At 39.9% G+C, this 24,119-nt stretch overlaps 1 protein-coding gene across 4 annotated transcripts in view; it reads right to left on the bottom strand.

Annotated features, from left to right (window-relative positions):
* Nucleotides 1-24,119, bottom strand: part of FGD3 (FYVE, RhoGEF and PH domain containing 3) — a 103,538-nt gene that overhangs the window by 5,760 nt on the left and 73,659 nt on the right. For all 4 annotated transcript variants that reach the window (XM_042880316.1, XM_042880315.1, XM_042880317.1 and 1 more), the window contains exons 7-18: nt 23,751-23,907; nt 19,711-19,849; nt 18,843-18,901; nt 15,577-15,723; nt 14,906-14,998; nt 14,373-14,452; nt 13,897-13,927; nt 13,279-13,380; nt 10,594-10,653; nt 5,920-6,042; nt 3,885-4,037; nt 797-937 (exon numbers count right to left, since the gene is read on the bottom strand). In XM_042880316.1, coding sequence (XP_042736250.1) covers nt 797-937; nt 3,885-4,037; nt 5,920-6,042; nt 10,594-10,653; nt 13,279-13,380; nt 13,897-13,927; nt 14,373-14,452; nt 14,906-14,998; nt 15,577-15,723; nt 18,843-18,901; nt 19,711-19,849; nt 23,751-23,907 — 1,285 coding nt within the window. The remainder of the gene's footprint in view (nt 1-796; nt 938-3,884; nt 4,038-5,919; nt 6,043-10,593; nt 10,654-13,278; nt 13,381-13,896; nt 13,928-14,372; nt 14,453-14,905; nt 14,999-15,576; nt 15,724-18,842; nt 18,902-19,710; nt 19,850-23,750; nt 23,908-24,119) is intronic.

Below are 24,119 nucleotides of genomic sequence, written 5' to 3'. Positions count from 1 at the left end.
TATTCCATCCAGAAGATGAAGCAAAGCTGTATATAAATGTTATCAAATGCCAAATACAAAACTGGAAGTGGGGGATCTGGTGTCAGTGCTGTCACATGATATCATCAGGGCTAAGGAAGCATGATTTGAATCTCTGTCTTTGAGTTTACTTACTTTTATCACACTCAAATGCTAATTAGCTTCAACAGTTCATTTAAAAAAGAAAAAAAAGCTTCCTACAGCAATTATTTGAAGTAATGATAAAATCATGATGCTATGACAAGCTTTACCAAAGGGCCTCCCCTTTTGAGGATGATGAACATCTACATTTCCACAAATTCCTGCACGTACAGGAATACAACATAGAAGAGCCTTAATTATACGAAAAAAAGAAGAAAAAAACAGGAAAAAAAAAGCTTGAATTGTGATATTTAGAACTGCTTCACAGTTCCACTCATTTTATAGTAAGGTGCTTTCCTTAATATTAAGGTAATATAACTTTTGAATATATCCATCTGAAGCCTCTGGAAAACAAAACAAAACAAAACAAGAAGTTATTTATGCCTATTTTGTCCCTCGTTATTAAAAAAAAATTAAAATAAAGTTAAAAAGCTGTGACTTTTAAAACATTTGCTTGCAACTGTATCAGTAGCAACTATAAATAAGAAGGACATCTGAAATTTCCAAGGCTTTGTGATAAATTCAGAATACCAAGTTCATTTCTGTTGTTGCAACCTAGTCAAATCCTTTGACCTATTTCTCAGCTAAACCTATACTTTTTCTTGCTGTATGACAGCCTTCATGAATGTCACTTTACCTGGCTAATTCCTTGCAGGTACAGAACAAGAGGTTCAGTCTTGGGGATGGTCACCCACATTTTGTACCAAGTCTTCCCTTTTTCAAGGAACTGGAGGTAGCTGCTGAAGAGGCTGTTTTCAGGTGCTAATAAGCTTTGCTTCTGCAGAAAGAACAAAAGAGAGCTGTTTCAATCATTTTTACAGAGTAAAAATACTTACACAATACTTAGTTTTCCAGAGTCAAACAATACTGAAGGACAAATGCTGGACAGACCACATCTTGCCTGGATGAGGAGCTACGAGATATGGTTTAGTGCTTGTGGTACTAATAGGAATGGGAGGGTGGTTGGACTAGATGATCTTGCAGGTCATTTCCAACCTTGTGATTCTGTGTAAAACAAAGTTTAATCATCATTATATACCATCAAGAAATAGCAGAATTCCATGTAACAGAAGCAGATGCTGAACTGCTGTTCCCAGTGGACAGGAAGTTAAATTTCACTTCTACGAAGTAAATTGAGAATGGCAATTGACACTGCTAGTTTCTTGCTTAGCAAAGTAGACTGGGAGGTGATTTCAAATGAATGAAAAATGTGCCTCAGCATCAGTGAGTCTCCTTTGTACGTAAGGGATGGTGTTGCTGCAAATCTGTACAGAAGACAGCTCTAATATCACTGGTAAAGCAGCACGAGCCTAGAAATAAGAAATAATGGTTGCTTGGAACCTGCCCCACAGAGTGCCAATCTTCCACAACCCAGTTTCATAATCCACTTCACTGCACAGCCAACAGTGATCACACTTTACACATATGAAACAAGTATTTTGGGAAAGGAGAGAGCAAAGAGAAAGCTGGTGCCTCTCTACATTTTAGAATTACTGTGTAGACAGTGCACTTGGTTCATTCATTCAGAAGCAGTGCACCAAGTGCTCTGTGCTTGTTTTAGATACTGCTGCAAGAGAGATGGGAGATGTTTGGAGTTTGGAACACAAACTGTATGCAAATACTTGTGCTTCTGTCATTCACATCTTCTCAGCGCTGGGATTAGCAGACACTCTTGTGCATGGCTGCAGAGACATAAGCCAAATCAGAGAGTGCTATGGCAAAAAAAAAGATAGAAGAAATTTCTGCCTTATGATAAAAAGCAAAGAAAAAGAAAATTCCTTTTCACATCAGACTTTGCACAGAATTCTCCCAAGGATTTCTGCTAATAACATTTGGAAAGCAGCAGTCTCCTCAGATGCTATTAGGTTTGTTAAGACAGTTTCATGTAAATAGGAGGGAAAGAAAAAGTCTGCCTCTGATCCTTCTTTTTCATATCCATATTCTCTTGCATTTTACCTGATCCTCTGAGGACTTAGCACAAGGCTAGATGCATGAGCGTATAAAGGAAAAATAAGTGTTTCTCCTTGGGTTTTTGCAGCTTTCTGCTGTAATCTGCTTTCTGAAGTAAAGCCACAGGTCACATTTCACTGGTTCGCTTTTTGGCTTTTCAGATTAACACAGCTCACTGCTGGGTACGTGTAGGTTTTCACTTCACTGGCAAACAGCTCCACTGAAACAGCATTGGAAAATTTATCCTGAGATTCCTCAGACTGTTTTGAGGCATATTAAGTGCACTTCATCTGTAGGCACAGCTATTTTGTATACATGAAGTTTCTGATGGTGTAAAGCTCTAATCCAGAATCTGCTCCATCTTCTCCATGCTCTGTAAAGATGTGAGTTTGGGGAAGGACATCATGCATTTGTAGCTCTATATTTCTTAGACTCTAGGTGTGCTTTGGGGCACAAAGTTGAAAAAGAATTTGAGTAGCAGAGTTCAATTTGGCACACGGCAATAGTTTTTATCAGTGTGCTGACCTCTGAGACATTTAATAGCCTGGAAATAAATATGACATTCTGGGAAGTACGGGGGCAAGGGTCAAGGTGGATTTATTTGAACAAGCATTCACTGCAAGAGTTCTGGATGAGCACCAATAGGTTTGTATTTCTTGCACAGAGTTTAGCTCTTTTCCATGCAGGTTGCTTCTCTTGAGGAAGTATAACAAAGCTGAAAGGCAGTCTGGAGGCTATAAGGAGAGGCTTCAAGAAAGAAGTTTTTCAGTTTGATGTTTTTCAGCATAGTTTGCAACTGTTCGCTGGTTTTCCACGCAGTATTCAAGCCAGGTTAGCATATGTCAGCATATGGGGGGAAGGATGGCTCACGAAGTTAAGATCTCCTGGTGTTTCAGTAGCTCTTTCCAGAATCTGTTACACTCTCTGAAGATATGCCTTTGTGGGTCCACTTTCAATTGAAATGAATGGCCCCTTTTATGCATGCAGTGACTTCTGAATGACTTCTGGCTGTAATTCAAAGGTAAAATAAATAAAAATCTTCTCTTCAAGATGACCCATGAAATTCATTGCACGTCATAGCACTCACAGCTCTTCCTGTAGTCTAAGAAAATGAATTGGTAAGAGAAGGTTCATTTACTGGGAGATGAAAACAAACCAGTTTGCCAATATATTTCTTGTTTTTGTAAAAATAAGGGTAGGTGATGCTGCTATCACAGTATAAAGCTTGGTGACATCCATAGCAATTGTGAAGCAACAGCTTATGCAGTACAATTTGCAGAAGTTATGTCTTGGAGAAAACAGTCTGCATGCCAGCAGGATTAAGAATATTTCAGTGAGTCCTGACAGTCTATCTTTTTTTGCATGATCAAGTAAGAAAAACGTGTTCTAATGATATTTTGGCAGGAGTGCAAAAAAACCCCAAACTCTACTTTGCCAAGCTCTACCAACAGTTATTGTGAGAAACTCAAGGTTGGAAATGCATCGTAACAAAAAGCAGCCAGAAGCTTTTCCTATCTTTTGTTACTTTGAAAGCTGAAGCTTATTTGCAAAACCCGCGTGCATCCCTACGCCATAAACATCCTATGGGAACGCCCCCACTAACAAACAGAATTCAGTGTGCACGAATGCTCAAATGTCACTGTAGGAAAAAAAAAAGTAACCAAATGATTTGATTTGTTTTAAACAAATGCACTTGAATAACAGTAATAGTAATAATGGTAACAGACACACGAGGGCAGCTAGCACACCAGATGTTTCTTAGATAAACATCATACCTCTGCAGCTTGTCTTTTCTTCTGTTCTCCTACTGCTTCCACTCCAGGGCTGCATGGGCTCAGTGGTAGCTGAAGAAAACACTCTTTACACACTCGATTGTGACGACTATTATCTGCAAGTGGTTTGAACTCTGAGCATTTTGCACAGATCACCTGTAGCAGGACAGTGCTGTATTAGTCATTATTAAAACGTAATCTTATTTATGCTCTAAACAAACTGAATTGCAGAATGGACGTTACTGAAGTAAAATCCTGAAAGCTTTTGTAAATATAAAATAAAGTGATCAATCTACAATGCTTACTTTATTTACCTCCATTAAGAATTAATATCTTTGTGATCCCATCCCAAGAAACCCATTAAAGAAAACACATGCCTCTTGGGGAATACTTTATAATTGAGTTAAAAAGAGCTTAAGTTTACAGAGTGATCAGTGTTTCCCAATGCCAATCATAAGACAGTTTTGGAGTGAAGGTGGCTGGCACCTCCTTATCAGTAGGCAGTTCAGCCTGAAAGAACTGAGGCATCCAAAATTACCAACCATTTTATGAACATAGCCCAATATAATATGCATTACAATTTTCGTCTGATGCCAAATTAACAGCTTTTGATTCCAAGAACATGCAAAGAAACATCAGTCCCATGAAATCAGTGCCTGCAGAGAGTGATAGATCTGCAGCCCTGGAACTGGCTTCCAGACTTAAATCTACTACTTGCTTTTGCACAGCTGCTCCAAGGAGAGAAACTGTCCCCCAGGGTGCAATGCAAGGGCAGTCAGATGGATTCAACATCTATTCAGAAATTACTGTATAATAATACACCACAAATGCCCTTCGGTTACAAGTATATGTTATTACATGCTTCACTGCAGGGCTGTAAGAAGGTAACTGCTTTAATTCAGCAAGCGTTAAGTGAAGAGCCGTTCTGCCAAGTTATGTAAACAAAAGCAAGCTGGCATTTTTAGAAACATGATAGTCTTTCCTTGAGGCAATTTAACTCCTTTCATTTGCTGCTATTGCCATGTCAGAAAACATTACATAACCAACAACTATTTAACAATAAATTATTAATAATGTAATTCTTATCATCTCTCTGTCCGTAGGGGAAAATGATTATTTCCCTTCTTAAATAATACTCAGCTTTACAGTAGAGCATTTGAAACATAAAGAAACATTTTATGATTTTAGCTATTATTAAAAACTGAACAAAAAAATCCGGAAAGCTGAAAATCCCAGCTCTTTGCAAAGATGTCTCCTCCACAGTAATTTTGTTTCGATTGCTGAGACTGAGTATTTTAAACATCTTAGCTATGCATTTACATCTCCTTCCAGCTGAAAATTTATCTCCACTTCCCAAATGAATAACGGTATTTAAATAACATCATTCTGTACTCGTAACACTGGAACACTGAACCGTGAAACTCGAGTAACAGAAGGGAGGTTGGAAGTCACTTTACAGGAATCAATCTCGTCGTGGCTATGGATGCCATTTCCAGAAAAATCTGAAAATTAAGCTGTCAGTGAATGGCACTGGGAAAGGGCAGCTAAGTGCCCTCTGCAACCTGGCCCTGAAGCTCCAGCACTCATTTTTTCAAACTTTCCAAGCACTTTGGAACAAGAAATTCTAGACAACTCTGCTTTAGGAAAAGATCATTCATCTTAAATACTGTATGTTCAGTTGCTCATCCCAGAAAGAGCTAGCAAGAAGCAGGGCCACTGGAATGCCATTTTTCTCCTGCAAACGGTTAGCAACCGCCTCCCAGATATATGCATGTTCCCAGAGAATGCATCACCTTTCTTTTTAACCACTGATGCAGCACGTGCCTGTAAAGCAGCACAGACTACGTCACTTGAAAAAGGCAGCAGACATTTGCTCTTTTCTACCCTACCTCTGAGGCACTAAAGCAAGTGGGAAGATCTGCTCTGTCAACAATCTACACGCGAACAATCTATTTAGTTCCTGCACTGAAAAAATAAAGAATATCTTCTATGCTCTCTGCAAAAAAAACTAAAAGCCTGAATGCATTCTGAAACTTACTGCTCCACACTGCTTGCAGTGGTGCCGCCGTTTAGTGATAGAGTTAAAGCTCTCACTGCAGCTCTTGCACGCCTGCTTCTCCTTGTCCCGCTTGGACTTGGAAGATTTCCTACAGGAATCGCTCTGAAATGAAAGATACAACTGTATGACTGAAGAGAAAAAATACACATCACAACGTAACTCACAGAGCTCTCACACTGAGAGAGCAAAGCTCCTCCTTGGGTTTCACAGTATTCGAGTCATTCTAGAAAAGAATTCATGCTAACTCTGCTAATGGCTGAAGGCGAAGGTGGAAATGCTGGTTCAGTCACTGGGTGCTCTGTGGGATTACGTGACTTCTGATCGCCAGAACTAATTGTCCACGTCCAGCCTGACTGCTGACACCACTCCTACATCCTTCAGCCTCTCTGAGTCTCTGTCTTGATGTTCCCTGGGTACAGAGGAAAACAGTATCTTTCTGCAGAACTATTGCAATCACCCTGGCTTGTAATGGGTACAAAACCACAATAATTACTTCTTAATTAGGCTGGATCTTTTAATTTTTACTAAATTTACAACAGCTGCTATCGCAACGCTTCAAACTTTGATACAAGCACATGGGATGCTTTGCAATTCAGTTTGGTGAAGCACAGTCAGATGGGACTGCTCATTCAGGAAAATCACCATACCCTCATATTCATACATATTAATTGTTCAGCAATGCAAAACGCCTGCGAATCCAACACACGCAGAGGCAGAGCGAAGAATTTCACTTTTCTTGTAAAGAACCAGATGTAACCAGTACAGCACTGAGTTCCAACAACTGAACAATGCCTTGGATGATTCACTGGCAAAATGCTCCTTTCAGACACTATTAGAGCTCCCCAAGTAAGGCACATAATTAAGGCAGCCTGATCTTCTTTTACTGACAAAGAGCAATCTACAGAGTCATGCTTTTTATTTGTATCACAGAAGTTGGCCAGTCCTCTCCTGTTTCTTATTCCAATTTTGATGACAGTGCTATTTAATTTTTTATGAGAGTGCTTTTCCTTCCAGTGGCTAGGAGCGGATTCCCCTCAAGTTGTTTGATCAGAGCACTACATCACTGGCAAGCGTTATTTTCTCCTCTTCTTAAAAGTCAACATTTGAACACAGAATAAGAAGCTTTTTGATTCTTCTATTAACAACGATTTCATCTGTGTCACCAGAACTGCAAGAGCGTGAATGAAGCCACCATTTAAGCTTGCGAGCAAGACAATCTTGAAGAATATTAATCAAAAAATCAGTTTTTGGCTTTTGATTGGTACCTTCATATGTCTGCATAGGAAAAATGGTGAAGCTCCTCTAATATGAACTGAATGTACCGCTTAAATGGAAATTGGTTTACTTGATTTGAACTTGAACAGGAACATCCATCAGCACACCTATGCATGCTTCTATAATACAGAAATGACTGCAGCTGAATATTTCCTTCAAGGGTTCTCATATTTGACTTCTCATCAATGTGAAACACTCTGGGCAGTGTTCACTTTCAGAAATACACGACCCATGTATTTAACAAAGGAAAGAAAAACTGAAATTCTATTAGGTCTGGTTTACGTTATGACAGCTATGCATTGGTCTTTAATTTTAGACAGATCTTATTGTAGACAGACTTTAATTTGCGCTGTAGCATACAGCAAACTTTCGATACTAATTTCACTGATCCAAAAAGGCCCTGTATGAAGAGCTCCCCATGTTTGATAATACCACCATGTTTCTTAACACTTCCCAACGTTATAACAATACAGTAAAAATACAGGAGTCTGAAACATTGCTACTGTGGCTGCAGGAAAGATAATAGAAATGGAAACGTATTTTCTTTACAACTTGACAAATTTGAGAAGAAAAACACTGAATGCATCTTATTTAACTGCTGACACTGGGAAAAGGAGCGAGACGTCCTTTACTTTCAATCCCTGTGGAAAGCAACAGACACTGCTGCACAGGCAATCAGCCATCTCAGCGAGTGATGGCTCAGGAGGTTGACACCACCACGTAAACCATCTGAAAAGAGAGGTTTTTTGTAGTAAACAAGGAAACGCACCGTAATTCACAAACCTCATTCGTCAAAAGTCACTTTGCATCTGAGTCATTTATTACTCAAATGACATTTACTGTTGATGTGTGTTGAAAGGGAAACTAAAGTTGCCCTGGCCTCAGCTGGATTCTTGATACTAATGTACCTGAATAATCACTGGATTTGTCTCTCTTGATGTACCCAGTCCTGTTTTGAAGACAGTGGAAAAAAAAGAAAACACACAAAATCTGTTCAGAGCTGGAATCTACACCAGTTTATTTCAGGCTGGGCTGCTTTGGTCACTCATTTGCATTAAACTCTCTTGGCAAATCTTGGCAAATGTTTTCACTTTCCTCAGCCTTTAAAATTCTGGTGGAAAAACTGGATAGGTACAACTCATGCCTAGGACTGTAATGTTTGCAAGGTCAGGGCCTGTGGCTGGAGTGCTTAGGAAAGCAGACATCAAATCAGTAGTGTGATATGAAGAAGCAGAGAAGAAACACCACAGCTTACAGGAACAGCAAGAAACACAGTGGGCTCAGCAGATTGTTTTCTGTTGTTTATTACTTGTAATGTATTTTGATTTGTTCCTACAGCCAGCCTTAATGCTGCACACACAACATACACAAGGCTGATGAGGCTCATACGGGCAGATGCATGAAAAGGTGTTTTCAATCTTTTTTTTCTTCATATGCTTACATAGCTGCATATTTTCCAGTTACAAATTACATGTTTGCAGACACCCACACTGGGGCAGAACATCATAATGTACTTCTGGAAATGCTGAATATCTGTGAGAAATTAAAATCCTTTGTGTATTTCATACTTTGCAATATAGCTTGCATACTTTGCAATTTAGCTTGTTTCTCTATATGCCAATGTCATACATGCAGGACAATCTTTCAATGGGCTGTACTTTCCTTTTGCAAACAGGAAGTTTAGTATTAAGCCATATAAACTGTGCACTACAGCAAAAAGCCACCACATACTGCACAACAAGCAGGTTACACCTTCTGCTTTGTTTTTATTGCCTGATTATGATAATGTGCAACACTAAGGAAATGCCAGCAGATTCTTCAACAGACTCAGCAAAACCACAGGAAGGAGGTATCAGTTTGCTGACCACCACTACCACCAAGTGGTTTGCATGTGGAAGCTGTGAAGCCCAAAATGTACTTGCTCATAAAGTTACCGAAATGCTTCTTTTAAAGGGATATCATTAAAAATTAATTTTTTTCTTTTTTTTTCTTTTCTTTTTTTTAATAAAACTGCACCTTACATCTGAATTCATTGCCCATGCTAACGCGATCCATATACACATATAGAAATACATATATATATTTAGCTTTGAGATGTTAATGCAACTTTCCTATTTATTTCAGGAATTAAAACTTTCTTTTAATATGCAACTTAACCAAAAAGATTTAATTTGTCACAATGCACCATGCAAATCACTGACATAAATATCTATAATCGACCAGAAGGATCTAAATATGTTATCTAACTACAACTAAAGTGTGTTTATCCCACAGGCCAACAGAAGTGTTCAAGTACCATTTAGGCAATTTTTTTCATAGTTACTTCCCTATAGCAACTGCAAATAAATCAACAGGGCCACCAATTGTAAAAGTGGCCATAAATAAATAAAAAATGCTTATTGCAAATAGGAAGTGTAAACAAACAATAAATAGCAACAAGTACACTGATGAAGACACTTACTTGTAATAAACTCTTGTTAGAACAGGTCAGGCTGCTGGCATGTTTAACAGTGCTTCAATGACAGTTTGTAAACTTTACCAATAGGTCACAGCCTTGGAGAGCGATTCAGAGGAGCCTTCTAAGTAGCTCCAAGCTAATCTATAATATCCTATAGTATGTGTCTCACTGTGTTGGTTTTTTGTTATTGTTGTTTCTGTGTTTCTCAGTAAATTTCAGCTGACCCTAAGGCATTTCCTGAAAATCTATTCTTCTCTGAAAATACTTTAGAAGGGAGAGATATGAACACTAAAAAAATAAATACATAAAAATAGACCTTACTAAGGACTCAATCCTCTTTTTGAAGCAGTGCTTATCTTGCTCAGAAGCAATCACAGATGTTATAAGAGCAAAATGAAAAATATTTTTTTTCTAAATATACCTCGCCTTTGCAGCAGCCAATCACTGGCAGGCCAGAGATGTACAAAGGCACTATCAACTACTCCTCTGTATTGGCAGAAAGCACGCTGTGAAAGCAATCCTCATCAAAATTTGGTTGTGAAGGTGAAATGCTGACTTGTACAAAATGTCAGCATTAACCAGTCTGGTTTCCTTTTGTTCTCATCCCCACAGGCATTCAGTACAGCTCCCCATCAGAACTTAAAAAACCACAACCCTGCAACAGTAACAATCAGCATCCCTCACACTAGGTTCACCACTGGTGCAGCACGCACCAGGAAAGGAGGATGTACACTCCCTGATGGTGCAAAGCCCTGCGAATAGCCAGGAGTATCACTCAGACAGGAAGTTAAGGACAGCACAGCTGCATCAACTAGCAGTGGAATATAAACCAATACGCTGGAATATTTCTGATTTTCTCCTGATGGAAAAGAAACATAAAGCACCCCACACTAACCAAGTATTAGCTCTGAATTACTTACCCCTCCAAGTGCGCCGCTGTCTGCTCCTGGCATCGATTCCACAGAGCTCGTACTTGCTATCTGAGGGAAAACAACGACACAGAACAACTTGAACACGGACATTCTAAACATCACAATTTAATTAACAGAAGCAGTGACAACTCTCGTATCTCAGGGATGTCACTCAGTTCTCCACGTCTTCTCCTTGCCACTTACTGTGAGCCCCCACTCTTCTGAGATCAAGCTGTGGTGAAACCTTTCTGCAGGAACTAAGCCACAAAGGGCTCTGAAGCTTTCTGTAAAGATGTCTTCAAAAGATCACTGTGGCAGTAACCCTGCTGGAGACTGACTGGCAATGACACTGAATTATTTCCCTCTTGACAGGTGGGACTTCATTACCATTCCTCTTAGATGTATTATAGAAGTGTCCAAACTGACAGTCTCACTGGATTGCACTTAGGCAGACTATGTAAGAGATAAGCAGTAACCATGAAAAACAGAAGATGCACAGTGAAGAGAGAGAGCAAAGGAGTGACAGAGACATGTTCTTTTCAACAGGCTCTGGGTGGCGGTTTTTTGTTTGTTTTTTTTTAAAGGAAATCTTATTGAAAACAGTATTACCAGGAACCATAACTGCTGTATGTTATTGCATAGGGATAATCTCAAGAATCTGGTTCAAATGTCAGACACTGCCAAAGCTCTTTACCTACATGAAAGTGTAAATCTTCTGTAGGTGATTCACAGGCAAAAGATCACCCCTCTATGGCTGTACGATGCTATGTAATCAGTAGGGAAAACAAAAGCACGTAAGGATTGCGTGCAAAGGCACGCAGCAGACACACAACTGAAATGAATCACGAGCACTGTAACATATCAAATGTACGGCCAAGGATGGGAGAAAAGCAATTTGGCAGTTTTTCTACAAGCTTATTATAACCAGAGCCCCATTTCTAGTAGCTGTTACAGATCTAGCCTGGAATTTACAAGAGCATCTGTATTTCTTGACTCTCGAGAGTAAAAAAGGAACGTTATTGTCATTTTTTCCTCTGAAGCATGCTGCCAGCATCCTACCAAGATGATGAGGTATGTATGGTAGATGCTGCTCACAGAAGCATACCACTACACAGAATGCTCTCAATTTGTCCAGTTGTCTTTATGGAATTACATCCATCTCTTTTTAACTGACAGCAAATTTCTGGTACTTTTAGCCTTGACATCAGTTTTCAAAGCTCATTATCCAGATTAGATTATCTCCTAAAAATACCGGTTAATATTCTGACATAAAAAAAATTAATGTGCATACTATGATCATATCACAGCCAAGAGATGAAGCAGAACTCTGTCCTGCCTCAGTTTTATGAACGACTGGAGTATAAACATGAGGCTACACCATTAATACAGAAACAAAATAAAACAGGATTTACAAAGCAAGATAAGTTATGAAGTTGAACAGACACTGTCTTAATTAGATAGAGAGAAGTATGCCTATTAGTTTGCCTATTAGCAAAAGATTTTTTCCATCAGAGCATCAATAGTTCTGAAGGCAGCCAGGACTTAAGAATACAGACACAGACTGATGATTTTGCAATTTTTCAGAGTATTTTTAGCTGACAAATAGTTCAAGATCAGTAAGCTATATGGCACATTTTGAAAACACACCATCATTGGCCACTGTAAGTGATGTGATCATACACTCTGGAGATCTGCAAAGATCTACACTGCTAGTCTGTGACTTGTGCTGGGATGAAAGAAATGTCTAACAATATCTAACATCTCTCTCGAGTCCCCTGGGAAATCAGTTAAACAAAAATCCAGCATTACAAAATCACTGAGACAGATCGGGGAAGTGGAGGCTCCTCTGATTGTTACACACAATATAAAAGTTGGGGAGGGAAGGGGTAAAAAGATAAAAAGGTTCCCAGAGTCTAATCTCTCCAGATAGATCCTGTGCTCCAAGACCTTCCAACTTTGACCACTGATGACATCAATACAGGCAGCTCTGCATCAAATTCCCCAAATTTCTCTCTACCACTTTCCTCTTTAGATTTTAAGCAATTACAGTTTAGGTTATTAACATAATTTTGAAGTTAAATGAAGAGATATTGTCATGGCTTCCATGCGACTCCGTCCAAAAACAACATTCCTAGCAAACACAGCACAGAGAATTCACTCCAGTTTCAAGACTATTAAACATTCGAGACTATTCTGCGTATGTGGTTGAAGAGTTGAACCCTTCTGAAATAGACAGTGCTGTTAAGATCCCTATAAAATGCACTTATTTCCTTTCAACTGCTTACAACTTTTTCAATAATAATAATAAGAAAAAATAAGTAAAAAAATACATCTCTGAGGAGATGGGGAAAGGTAATAGAGGAAATCTCCCAGGCACACAGACATCATTCCTGGCAGCCAACCACTCATAACACTGAAGAATTACACCTGTTATGCTAAATGAGCCACTCATCTGGAAAACATGACTGATAGGCCTCTTGCACTGAATTACCCTGGGTAATTTATTCCATACCTGCATGGTTGAATAACTATGACTGATATGCATTTGAGAGCCAGAGAAATAGAGCTGACTGTACTGTAATGTAAAACAAAACCAAGAAATAAGACGACAGTATTTGAAACGTGGCTGAGTAACTGCAGCTTAACTGTCAGTGTAACTGATACAGCAAAGAAGAATTAAGCACTCATACTTACTGATGAATCCGGAAGATGTTCCTCTTCTTGAGAAAATGAGCTATTGAAAGCTCTGAAGGTTTCACTGTTCTGTTTGTGCTTTTCAATTGTTGCTTGGATAACCTGAAATAAACAGGCCAGAGAAGACAAAATGTATTACAAAAGGAGCCTTAGAAAAGCTTACATTAAAAAATACTTTAAAATTATCATAGGAGAAGTTTAGTCATCATTCTATTGAAAACCACTTTCACTTGCAGAAATGAAATTTGAAATTTAAAAACAACTGTGAATGGCATTGTTAATTCACCACCATGAGCTCAAAAACTAAGAACACTGTTAGTGTTTCTTGTAAGTCAGACTGCAAGAATACAATCTCTCACTCTTCACTTTCTTCTACTCTGCACTTGAGCATTGCAGAACATGGGAACCCACTTGAAGCCTCTGCTCACTACAGTGAGGCAGTATTCAGCAGGGGACACTGAGGGGAGCACTAGATTCTCTGTAATCAGCTTTTCCATATGGGACTACTCTGCTTCCTCACACAGCCTCATTTGTACAGAAACCCAAAAGATCATTTTAAAACCAGAAGGTGCTGACTGCATGGCGATTTCATCCATTTAGTACTGGTTTTATATTAACCTGAATCCATTCCCTCTTCTCTTCTTCTGTCCTGTTAAGACAAAAGAAAAAAAATAATCAGACAACATCAACATTCTACACTCAATATTTTCATTATGTCCAAGTACTGACACCCTCACACCTTTATATGCATAAATATTTTAACTTTTATATCTTCTACTTTATAAAAATTATTAGTAGTTATTGACCTTCACTATTACCAGACAAAATAACTGCCAAAATGTTTGAATTATTACTACAGCAGAATCTAAAAACACTACTATAAACATCTTACACACTGAACAAAGCCAATCAATATGGCACTTTCAACACACTAACTGAGTGAAGGCCAACAAACTCTTGCACATGTAAATGAATCATCTCATATGCTCATCTTCTGGCTTAAAGCTATACCATACCAGCCCAGCCATATAACCTACAGCATAAATTTGTACATAAAGATTCACCAAGCCCAAAAGTCAGAACAAGCACCATACCTGGCCTGTAGTTCCAGTGATCTCTTTTTTCCTGTTATTGAAAATGTATGAGCCACGTTTTGCTTGGCAATTTCTTGGACCTGTCAAAAGAACACATCAACTTCTTGCCTTCGGCCTTCTTTCAGTCATTTTAATGACTTAAAGGTAGATTAGTTATTTGAAATGCTTAGCTGAAAGGATCACTCTGAATACAATACAAAGGTAGAAAAAACAAAGGATTATTTTAGTAATTACTTATCTCACTACAAAACCTCTGAACCTGCAGTGTTTCCCTACAACAGAGAGGGAAAAAAGGGGCTCCTGAGTCAGCTAGGCAAAGAAGGAAGACTTTCAACCAAATCACTATTTGTTTACCTTCACTTTATTACATGGTAATAGTAACTCTAAAAAAAAAAAAAGAGAACCAAAGCTGGATTTTAATTGCTTACTATTCTATACAGTCATATTTTTTTTTAGATTCAGATGGGATCTGGCACTGTCTACTGGAGAAGCAAGTCTAAGCATTAAAAACAGTGAAAAGAAGAGAGGCAAACCTGCAGTCCTCCAATGTCCATCTTCTCTCGAACACTGAACTTCTGGCCTATCAGCCTGAGTTTTGGCACACAGTACAGCACCATGCTGTTAAACTGTAACAAGGAAGATATTTAAGTTGAAGAGTTCCACATAGGACACAGAATGCATTTTGACAATTTGGGACTCTTGCGCACCTTACTCTGCAATGTAATTAACAGGGAGAGATTTAAGAAGTAGGCTGGAGTCACACATTATCACTTGAAAAACGCAGACAAATAGAAACGTGCCACCCAGCCACTTCCTCTGACACTACGTGCTCACTCTGGTACCCATCCAACTGTCTTGAAAGCAAAGATGATCTATTCTGCCAGTGTCAGAGAAGCTGGCCAACTCGCTCAGCAGTGTGAAACAGCTGAAATGCCCCCTCAGAAGCACATCACAGAAGTGCAGCCTATGAAAGGCTTGCATGGCACAGACCCTTTTAAGCCTGACAAGTCATTGGCAAAGGCATGAGCATGGAAGGAGGAAGGAAATCCTAGAGGAAAAAGCATCAAGAGCAAATTGCTGCTCAGAGGAAGGAAGAGCTGGGCTCAGTTAGTGGAAGCTTTTTGTGTGGTGATGAGAGAGATGGAAATGTATCAATTCACAGCACAACTCTGAAAATAAAAGAGCAGCAATAAAAAAAACTCACCAGGAATAAATACCTATCCTGTGCTGTGCCATTCTTTGCTGAAAGTTTCTGAATGTGTCCTTCCTTAATGAGCTCATTGGCTGGGTTAACAATATCCTCTTCACCACCGAGTCTCTCGTAGACTTCCAAAAGCTTGTGCATCTTTTCCTGAAGTTACAGAAACCCAGAAATTAAAATCTATACATACATTTCACTTGGCCTATTACCCACAGCATCTTTTTCTGTGGTAAGAGTAAATAAGCAGGAAAGAAAACATTCTTTCCGTTCTGATCTAGCTTTGTGTTCAAGAATTAGTATCTTTTCCATGCTCCAATGCTCTTTCCCTCTCAGTCTCAGTCACTTGTGAGTTATAACTGGATTACACTACTTTAATGATATTTTTTAAAACAACATATTGGTATCAATCTATTTGATATTTTTAGATAATCAGTAATAAATATATATCACTGGAAGAAACATCATGAGGTCCAGTAAAGTCACTTGAAGAACTGAAGGCAAGCGTGTTACCAAACTGTTTTCAAGTCTGAATTTGTTAATTCAGCTTCGACTCAACATTTCAGAGTGAGAACTCTGCCACAGTAGGATCATTTTTCAGCTTTTGAGAAGTTTCACCTCTTGTACTGTTGCTGGCACAATGGTAGGTAGGTCTCCTTTAAGAAGCACCATCACATTCTGAATTTATAACCTATGTGTAAAACCTCAGCTCCACAGGGAACCCCAGTGCCACGGCTGCAGTCCTACACAGGTGCCTATATAGCAAAAAATAAGCTTGTGAAATAGGCCTAAATACATTTTAAAATATTTTCATGTCATTCTGCATCCTTCCACCTTAGCCATTAATCTTTATGAAAGGGGTTAGCTTTTCCTTCTCAGCAAAGCAGTATTTATTCTTAATGTTTAGCTGACTTCATGTTAAAGTCCTACACAGAATTTAAACGGATAAAAGTAACCCACTTGCAGCTGCTATATTAAGTAATGAAGCAGCTCTAACAAGTCAAAATAGCAAAAGTGCTTAAATCTTACTACTGAGCAAAAGCATTTGGAAACATTTTGCTTTCAACCACAGGCTGGACAAATATGCTCCAAACTGTACTATAAGCAAATGGTCAGAAAGTGAGGACAGATCTATGCAACTGTGCTCAGAAAATACCACCAAACACATCTGTAAACCACACCTCAATCTCTATGCAGATTCAGCTGGATCTCAGGTCTTCATAGTCTTTCCTCATTCCCATTTGACACAAACTATTTCACTATAAACGTACACCACACTAATTTCTATGCTAGCCAATTCACCTATCAAAACAAACCAAAAAGACAACTAAACAAATAACACTCATTAAATAAACACACTGCAAAACAGAATGGAATGGAGGTGGGGGTAGACTCCAACAAGGAAAGCACCTAAGAGGGCCAGTAGACTTTTTCCAACAAACTGGAAGATGAGGCAAAGGCTCCACTAGTTCAAAGAAAACTTAATGCATCAGACTACTTTTCTGAAGGAATGACTGGGATACTAAGAGCAGGTCCAAAATGTGAGGGACATCTGTCCAGCTAGGAGAAGATATTTTGAAAAGATCGTTTCGGAAGCATGATTTATTTCTTCCACAACAGGAGGAAGCAGCCAACACGAATGCTAGCCTTCAGACATTTTGCTATGGCCCTTGCTTTTCTTTTGGTTTGGCTCTGACCCCACACAGCTGCTCCAGGGCTTCGCAGAGGTGTGTGCAGGACGTGCCCCACAGCTGGGGCTGCTCAGGCAAACAGTGAGCAGAGCAGGAACGGGGCAACCACAAAGCCAAACCTGAAAGTCTTACTTGGATAATGTTCATTTGAGTCCTTACTCAGGTAAAATCTGTTAATCACAGAAGAAATCAGTGTAATGAGACGTCAGGTTCTGATCAGCAAGGGGTACAGAATTATCACAGCAGCCTTTCCTTTTTTGCATACTACCAGAAAAGCATCCCACATGGAATGCAACAGCCTGGTGGCTTCATGTACCTGTTGCCTGTGCAGGTGTTGTAGAAAGGACCCAGCAACACAGTCATTACTTAAGGACTTGCTCAAAACCCAAAACCAGAAAAATTTCCACTGAAATCTAGCTTGAACAAGAGAACATGCAAGACTTAAACAGAAGTAGACAGTTTCAAAATAGGTTCTCTCTGAGACATAGTGAAAACAGACACCAGTTGGTCACTTCCCATAACAGCCCCAGGAAGGGCAGACTCATGGCATCCTGACGGCCCCAGAGGGCACCTGGCAGAATCATGTACTATTGCCCAGCCCTGATACCAAGAACAACTCAAACCACTTGGTTTCTAAAATAGAATTTATAAAAAGGCTGAAAGGGAAGATGGGGGGGAAAAGAAGCAAATGTATATAAACAAACCAAAATGAGGACAAAAAAAATAGGAAGGATCTTCCTTTCAATTCTGTTCCATCCTATGACATTTTTTGATAAAGACAATGTTTTGAAAGGACAGAACAAAGAAATAAGGATCTGATATGGAAGAGTAGATAAACCTTGTAATCTATGAACAATCACAGAGTGTTAAGCGTGATAAGGGGTGCTTTAGATCTGTAAGATATAGAAGGCCCTGAGGCACTTTGGTCTGAAAAACGAGGTAATATCTCTAACTATCAAGTCATTGAATTTGTTGGCAGCACTGCAGCAGCTCTGTATGCAAAACATACACAAATATTCAGCATAAAAGGCCTCAAAAAAGTAAGAAAAAAAGTGCAGAGTTTGTGTTGTATGATTGGCTTCAAAATCTCCATTATCTTAAGTTGCCCAACCTGAAGCATAGCTTACCAAGGCTACTACTGACACACTCTAATCTCTTCTCTGTGCATTTAAAACAAGCCAAAATTCAACTAGAACAACCTCCATGCCAGAAAGGATGTAAGAAATTAAAAACAGCATAAAAATCTGCAAGGACACTTTATGAGTAGACTGATTTGAGATACTTTAAACATTTTCAGTGAAAAGCAAGTAATGATTTTATGAAGACCTTCTTCTTCAATGCATTGTCCCCTTAAGAACAGGGAAAGTAAAATCTGGGCTGGGAAAGTAAAATCATGGTAACCATAACAGGAAAATTCATGATAAAGAGAACTGAGATATCCAACTGATGTTTGAGGTCTCATAACACCATATTTCAAAATCCTCTCCAGAGTTGCTTTGCAGAGCCTCTGGCAATGGAGAACGATCAGTTCAAGCTAGCATTTCCATCATATCACAATTCTATTACACAATTTCTACTCACCATCTTTCTGATGGCAGCATTCGAATGGTTTGCTGCTGTAGATATGAGCTCCAGTGATTCTGTAATAAAGAAAGCACGCTATTACCAGATGCAATCAGAAGAAGGTGTAGCATAGCTGTTTTTTTCTTCTCCCTGATTAGTGTTTTTCCTTGAATACTGCTGTTGCAAAAGCAAGGACTATTATACTCTGCCCTCCCTAAACTAAAGGGAAGGCTTATAAGCAGTTGCACACATAATAACTTTTGCATATTCAACTGGTACATGGATATCTATCTAATCATTTGCTATTTCTCTCCTAAAACCACACACGTGACAAAAAAACTACCTACAGCCTAGTTCTTCAAGTCCTTACAAGCATGCTTTAAGTGTGTTTTCCTAAAGCAGAGTTGCGTGCTCAACGGTAACGTGAACTTTACCTTTAGACTTCTGAAAGAAACAAGAACTCCTAGAAACCAACCGAAATACATCCCTTGTTTCTCTTTGTTAACAGTCTAACTTGCAGTCCTAGGAAGAATACATGCTTATAAAACCATTCGTATTTTCCTCTTCCAGCTATTACAAGGATATCCTCCTACATTTGTCTTTGGGTATACACCTGATTAAATAAAAATTCCAGATGTTCTGCCATTACAAGCTTCAATACTTTGTCACTAACACTTGCTAAATTTCCATTCAGTGCCTGAGCTGACATATCAGCACACTTCTTCAAGAATTCCAAAATCCCTTTGTATTAATTTGGACAGTAATTTGATAAATTCAACTCTCCGTTGCTACCACAGCCCTAGCTTGAAGTATCTGAACATGTGAAGAAAAGAACACTCTCCAGGATTTTATTGTGTTCATTAGACAGAGAGGAGTTTACATGTACTTTCAGCATCTTTCCTGTCTGGAGATTCTTCTGGAAGTTTCTTTAGATAGTCCTTCAGGAGAAGCTCGTAACGAGGAATCCTCTGCACAGGTTCAAGCATGTGGTGCTGCAGCGTCAGGTTACCACACACCTCCTGCTTCTGTAATGGAGAGAAAACAACTGCAGAAGGCAGAAGGCTTTGGTCATCTTTGGTGTAAAACAGCAATGAAAAATGACCCGCATAGTTAGAGGAGCACAAAAAAAACTTCCCAAGCTATCAGAGCTGACAGGTCTTTGTCTCCTATTTCTGGCATTTTCTGCAGATACACAACATCTTGTATTTTACATTTTGTGTGTTTTCTCACCCACTCAGAAAAGTCCTTCCCACACATGGTATTCCCTCCCCCCACTGCCCTCAAGGATGAAATAAAACCAGAACCTCCACAGAGACACACTGCTTGCTGTATACAATTAACTGTTAGAGCAGCAGATACACTGCTCACACACCATCTCGGAAGCAGTTACCCCGAGTTCTCTCATTTCACTTGACCAAGGAAGAGGTTAGCTTTAGGACTGATTACACTAAATATTACCCAATAAGGCACTGAACTGCTCTGTTTGAAACAGCACTGAGTTTCGCATTGCTTATTCTCATAGAATCTCTATGAAGTGATATTTCTATAAGGAGTGGGAGGAGAAATGAGAAACACAGTTGAAAAATAACTGACTGGTGTTTAAGTAGACAAAAAGTTTCTCTTAATGATACTATCTCATTCCTGAATCCTGCATCAGCATCTTAACCACACGCACACACAGCCTTCTCCAGACCATTATTTGTACGTCAGCTCACTAATGCCATGTCTTGTTTCAGCGTAAGCAGCCCCTCCACGTTAATTCAGTATTCTTTTCTCAGAAAAAAGCACTTGTTTCAGGTATGTATAGTTTTCCACATAAATATCACAGTCCAAGACACAATGCTGACTTGCCTCATTCTTGAAGCAAAGCCTGGAGATAAAGAGATGACTGTCTGGTAGAAAAACATTAGCTACCCTTCTGGAAATTTCAAGATATAAATTTGTTTTAAAAAAACAAAAACAAAAACATAGCATACTGAACAGTATTTCTGTTTATAGAAGATTAAGTGAATTTATTATCTCTTCGAGTTTTACAGCACATTTCCCAGAAAATACAACTGGGATGGAAAGAATCTGAGATTCCAGGAAGCACAGATACACAGATTTGCACAACTGCCTTAGTCCCTGGTTTGTAACATTCCCCAATCCACTTACTAATATAGCCTCCATTGTATTGTATTCCTGCAACACAATGAACCCTAACACTGAACAACAGGGAAGCAGAGGAAGACGTCAATTCCAGACTCATGTCAGTTGGAATGAATGTGCCCAATGAATCTTCTACAAAAAGCCAGCAAACACAAAGTAAGTGTCCCAAATATGAGAACTTTTATATTACGTGATCTCTGAAACTTTACAGAGTTTGCATTACAATTCAAGAGGGAAGATAAACTTTCGTTCTGCATTTAATGAGTTCACATAACAATCCGAAACATACAAATATAGATTGAAAAAGTTCTTTTTTTTGATGGCTTAACTAGAAAACTGACAAAAGAAGAGTCCTAATAAACTTAGCAGCTATCAGGTTTTCACCACAGTAAGTGGATGCAAAACATACAGATAGAATGTTTGTCTTTAAGAACAGCTAAAGTAAGCTTGACAAGTTGCAGCCATTCACATAACTCCTATGTGATTTTTTGTTTTCTATTTGCTCTCATTTAGTGTAATTAATAAATGTGAATGCCTGTGTAAGTACTCCACTAACAGCTGGGGCAGACATTGCATTCTTGCAGGATCACAGCAGGCTTCTACTGGTATTCTGAAATGTAAAGCTGAAGGTCGTAAGAGGAGTCACATAAATGCAATTCCGCATCCTGTATGTAATTCTGTACACTGTAAGAACCCTGCAGTAATTGTTCCATGCCATGGAGAGATGTAAAAGCCTACGGCAGCTCCTCTGCAATAGAAATGCAACTGCAAAATCATTTGTATATACAAATAGTACAACCAGAACATCAGGCTGAAGTTTTCCATACGCTAAACCACCACTTTCTGATACACTGTAGACTTCTGCTGTAGTTCTATTAACAGAGGCTACAGCAGTTCCTTGAGTAGCAGGGAGAGAGGACTCAAAGGACATCGGTTGCCTGTAAAAGTACCTGTGGCTCCAGGTAGCACAGAGATAGGCCAGATGAGTTAACTAAGCCTTTCAGGACAAATCTCTCCTAAACTCACTATACTCACAACAGAAGCAGAAGGTGCTGTGATGCCAGAGCTAAAATAACCTACAGTGAAATACTGCCATCAGTAGGCTTCAGAATCAAATCTCCTGTTGCATCCTCTGCCCTAACACTGCCTGCCAAAGTTCTGCTAAAAGATGCACATGGTCTTGGGCAGCTGCCAACGTGTTTTGCACAGAGGCAGCTAAGAGGAATTATTTGTGTTGATGGTACGCAGTGCAGATACAGAATTTCAGGGAGGGCAGCTCTCTATGCTGTAGAGAGAACAGTTACTAACTAAATTATCCCTCAGAAATGCATGCCAGAAGACAGCAAAATGCCCACGCACACTGAAAGCACAAGTTCTTCTAAGTGCTTGCACTAGAAGAGGCCCAATTTCCTCCAGAGCCCAGCTGTGCCTCTGCTTCCCCCTTCCACGGGACCAGGTCAGGCAGGGAGTGCTGGGAGCCCAGCCGGAGTCCTTGGGGGCAGCAGGCAGGTGAGGAGGGCCGCGGAGCCCCTTGCAGAGAAGCCAGAGCCCCAGGGGCCCAGCAGTGCCTGGGCTCAAATTCCAGCCAACAGATGCACTTAGCTGCACAGAGCCTCAGCGAGAACAGGCTGGATTTAGACAGAAAAAGGTTAAGAAAAGGCCACATACAGTGAGAGTCTGGTAGAAGAAGAGATTTCCCAGTTCCTGCTGCCTTTCCTCTGCTCTTCCAAGAGGGAGCTTCTGTCTGAGAAGGCCGGCAGCCCTTACCCTCTGCACAGGGCCTCTCCTCTCCCAGCTTGCTGGGATTACTTGATTCCCGACAGCTGGCCAGCCGACAAGCTCCCATTTAGGGCAGCAGCTGTGCTCCCTGCTCAGCTTAACCCTCTCCCTGCCAGGCCTCACCTCCCCTGAAGGATGGTCCACACTTCCAGAACCTGCGGAGAGATGCCTGCAGGCCTGCATCCTGCAGCTGGACCAGTGCCTCAGACAGGTCCTACTGACACTAGCGTAAGCAGAGCTCTTCCTCCTCCCCACACAGCTTTCCTCACGAGTATGATCACATGAAAATCCATGCTAAGCACCCTCTGGCAGAGCTGTGGCCCTCTAGCACCACGCACAGCTTAGTGAACCTCAGAAACACCAGATCAACAAGGGCGTCAGAAACCCCGACAGCTTCCTCCAGGTGGTGCCGCCAGTGATGAGCCAAAGTCAAAAGCATCAGCCTCAGAAGGAAAATGTCCACGTTAAAAAGCAACACTTAGAATTAGTAATGAGAAAATGAGTTTACAGGTGGATATGTTGAGTATCAGAGCAAAGGGTGCCCTGCATAAGGTAGCACATAAGGCACGGCGACCCACTAAAGAGGCACAGAAGTGCACAGGAAGGACTGAGCCACCAATAATTCTCCATTCCGCTGTGTAAGTATGAACAGAAAATACACTCACTCTCTCCCTTAAGGAGAGAACTCACCCCATTCTCCTCACATTCCAGGACATACGTAGGTAACAAATACAGAATTCCAAGATAGTCAAAACTGACAGGCAAATGTCTAAGTTTCATTCTTTTACTTCCACTTCTCCTCTTGAATACTCAAGGGGGAGAAAAAGCCAACTATGTGAAAACTCTGTGTTGCACAGGAAAAAGAGAAGAAAAATCTGCCAATAAAATTGTATTTCTTTTAATTCTAAAATAGTACCACCCTGTAGCAAAACACTGCCATGCACTGGAAATAAAATAAATGAGGATCTCAACGCCACATCAAGCTAGTTAACAACATACCTGTATATTCTGAACAACATCTTTGAAAGGAGATGACCTCTGCATGCACGTATTCACCATGTCCATTGCCCTGTCAAAGTTCTTCACATATTCTCCATACATCTTCAGGAAAGGAGCCAGTTTCTGCAGGATGTCTCCTAACCGTGGGTTCACACTCCTATTGGAAAGAGAATGCTAAGTACAGAAATCTGTGAAAATCAATTCTATTTTAAGAGAGAATACACAATAACAGACTTCTACTGTTATCTCCTACCCACCCATGGAACCCAGGAACACATCTGGGCTGGCATCTCCCAGTCCAGCACCACACCAGGCTGGCCCTTGCTTGTGTTTGGTACTACCAAGCAGCAGCAGGAAGTTCAGATGAGC

Source organism: Lagopus leucura, unplaced genomic scaffold, assembly GCF_019238085.1.
Source record: "Lagopus leucura isolate 7727_CA_CO unplaced genomic scaffold, USGS_WTPT01 Super-Scaffold_100026, whole genome shotgun sequence".
Classification (NCBI taxonomy): Eukaryota; Metazoa; Chordata; class Aves; order Galliformes; family Phasianidae; genus Lagopus; species Lagopus leucura.
Note: the sequence above shows the minus strand (reverse complement) of the source record. Positions and strands in the feature narration are given on the sequence as shown.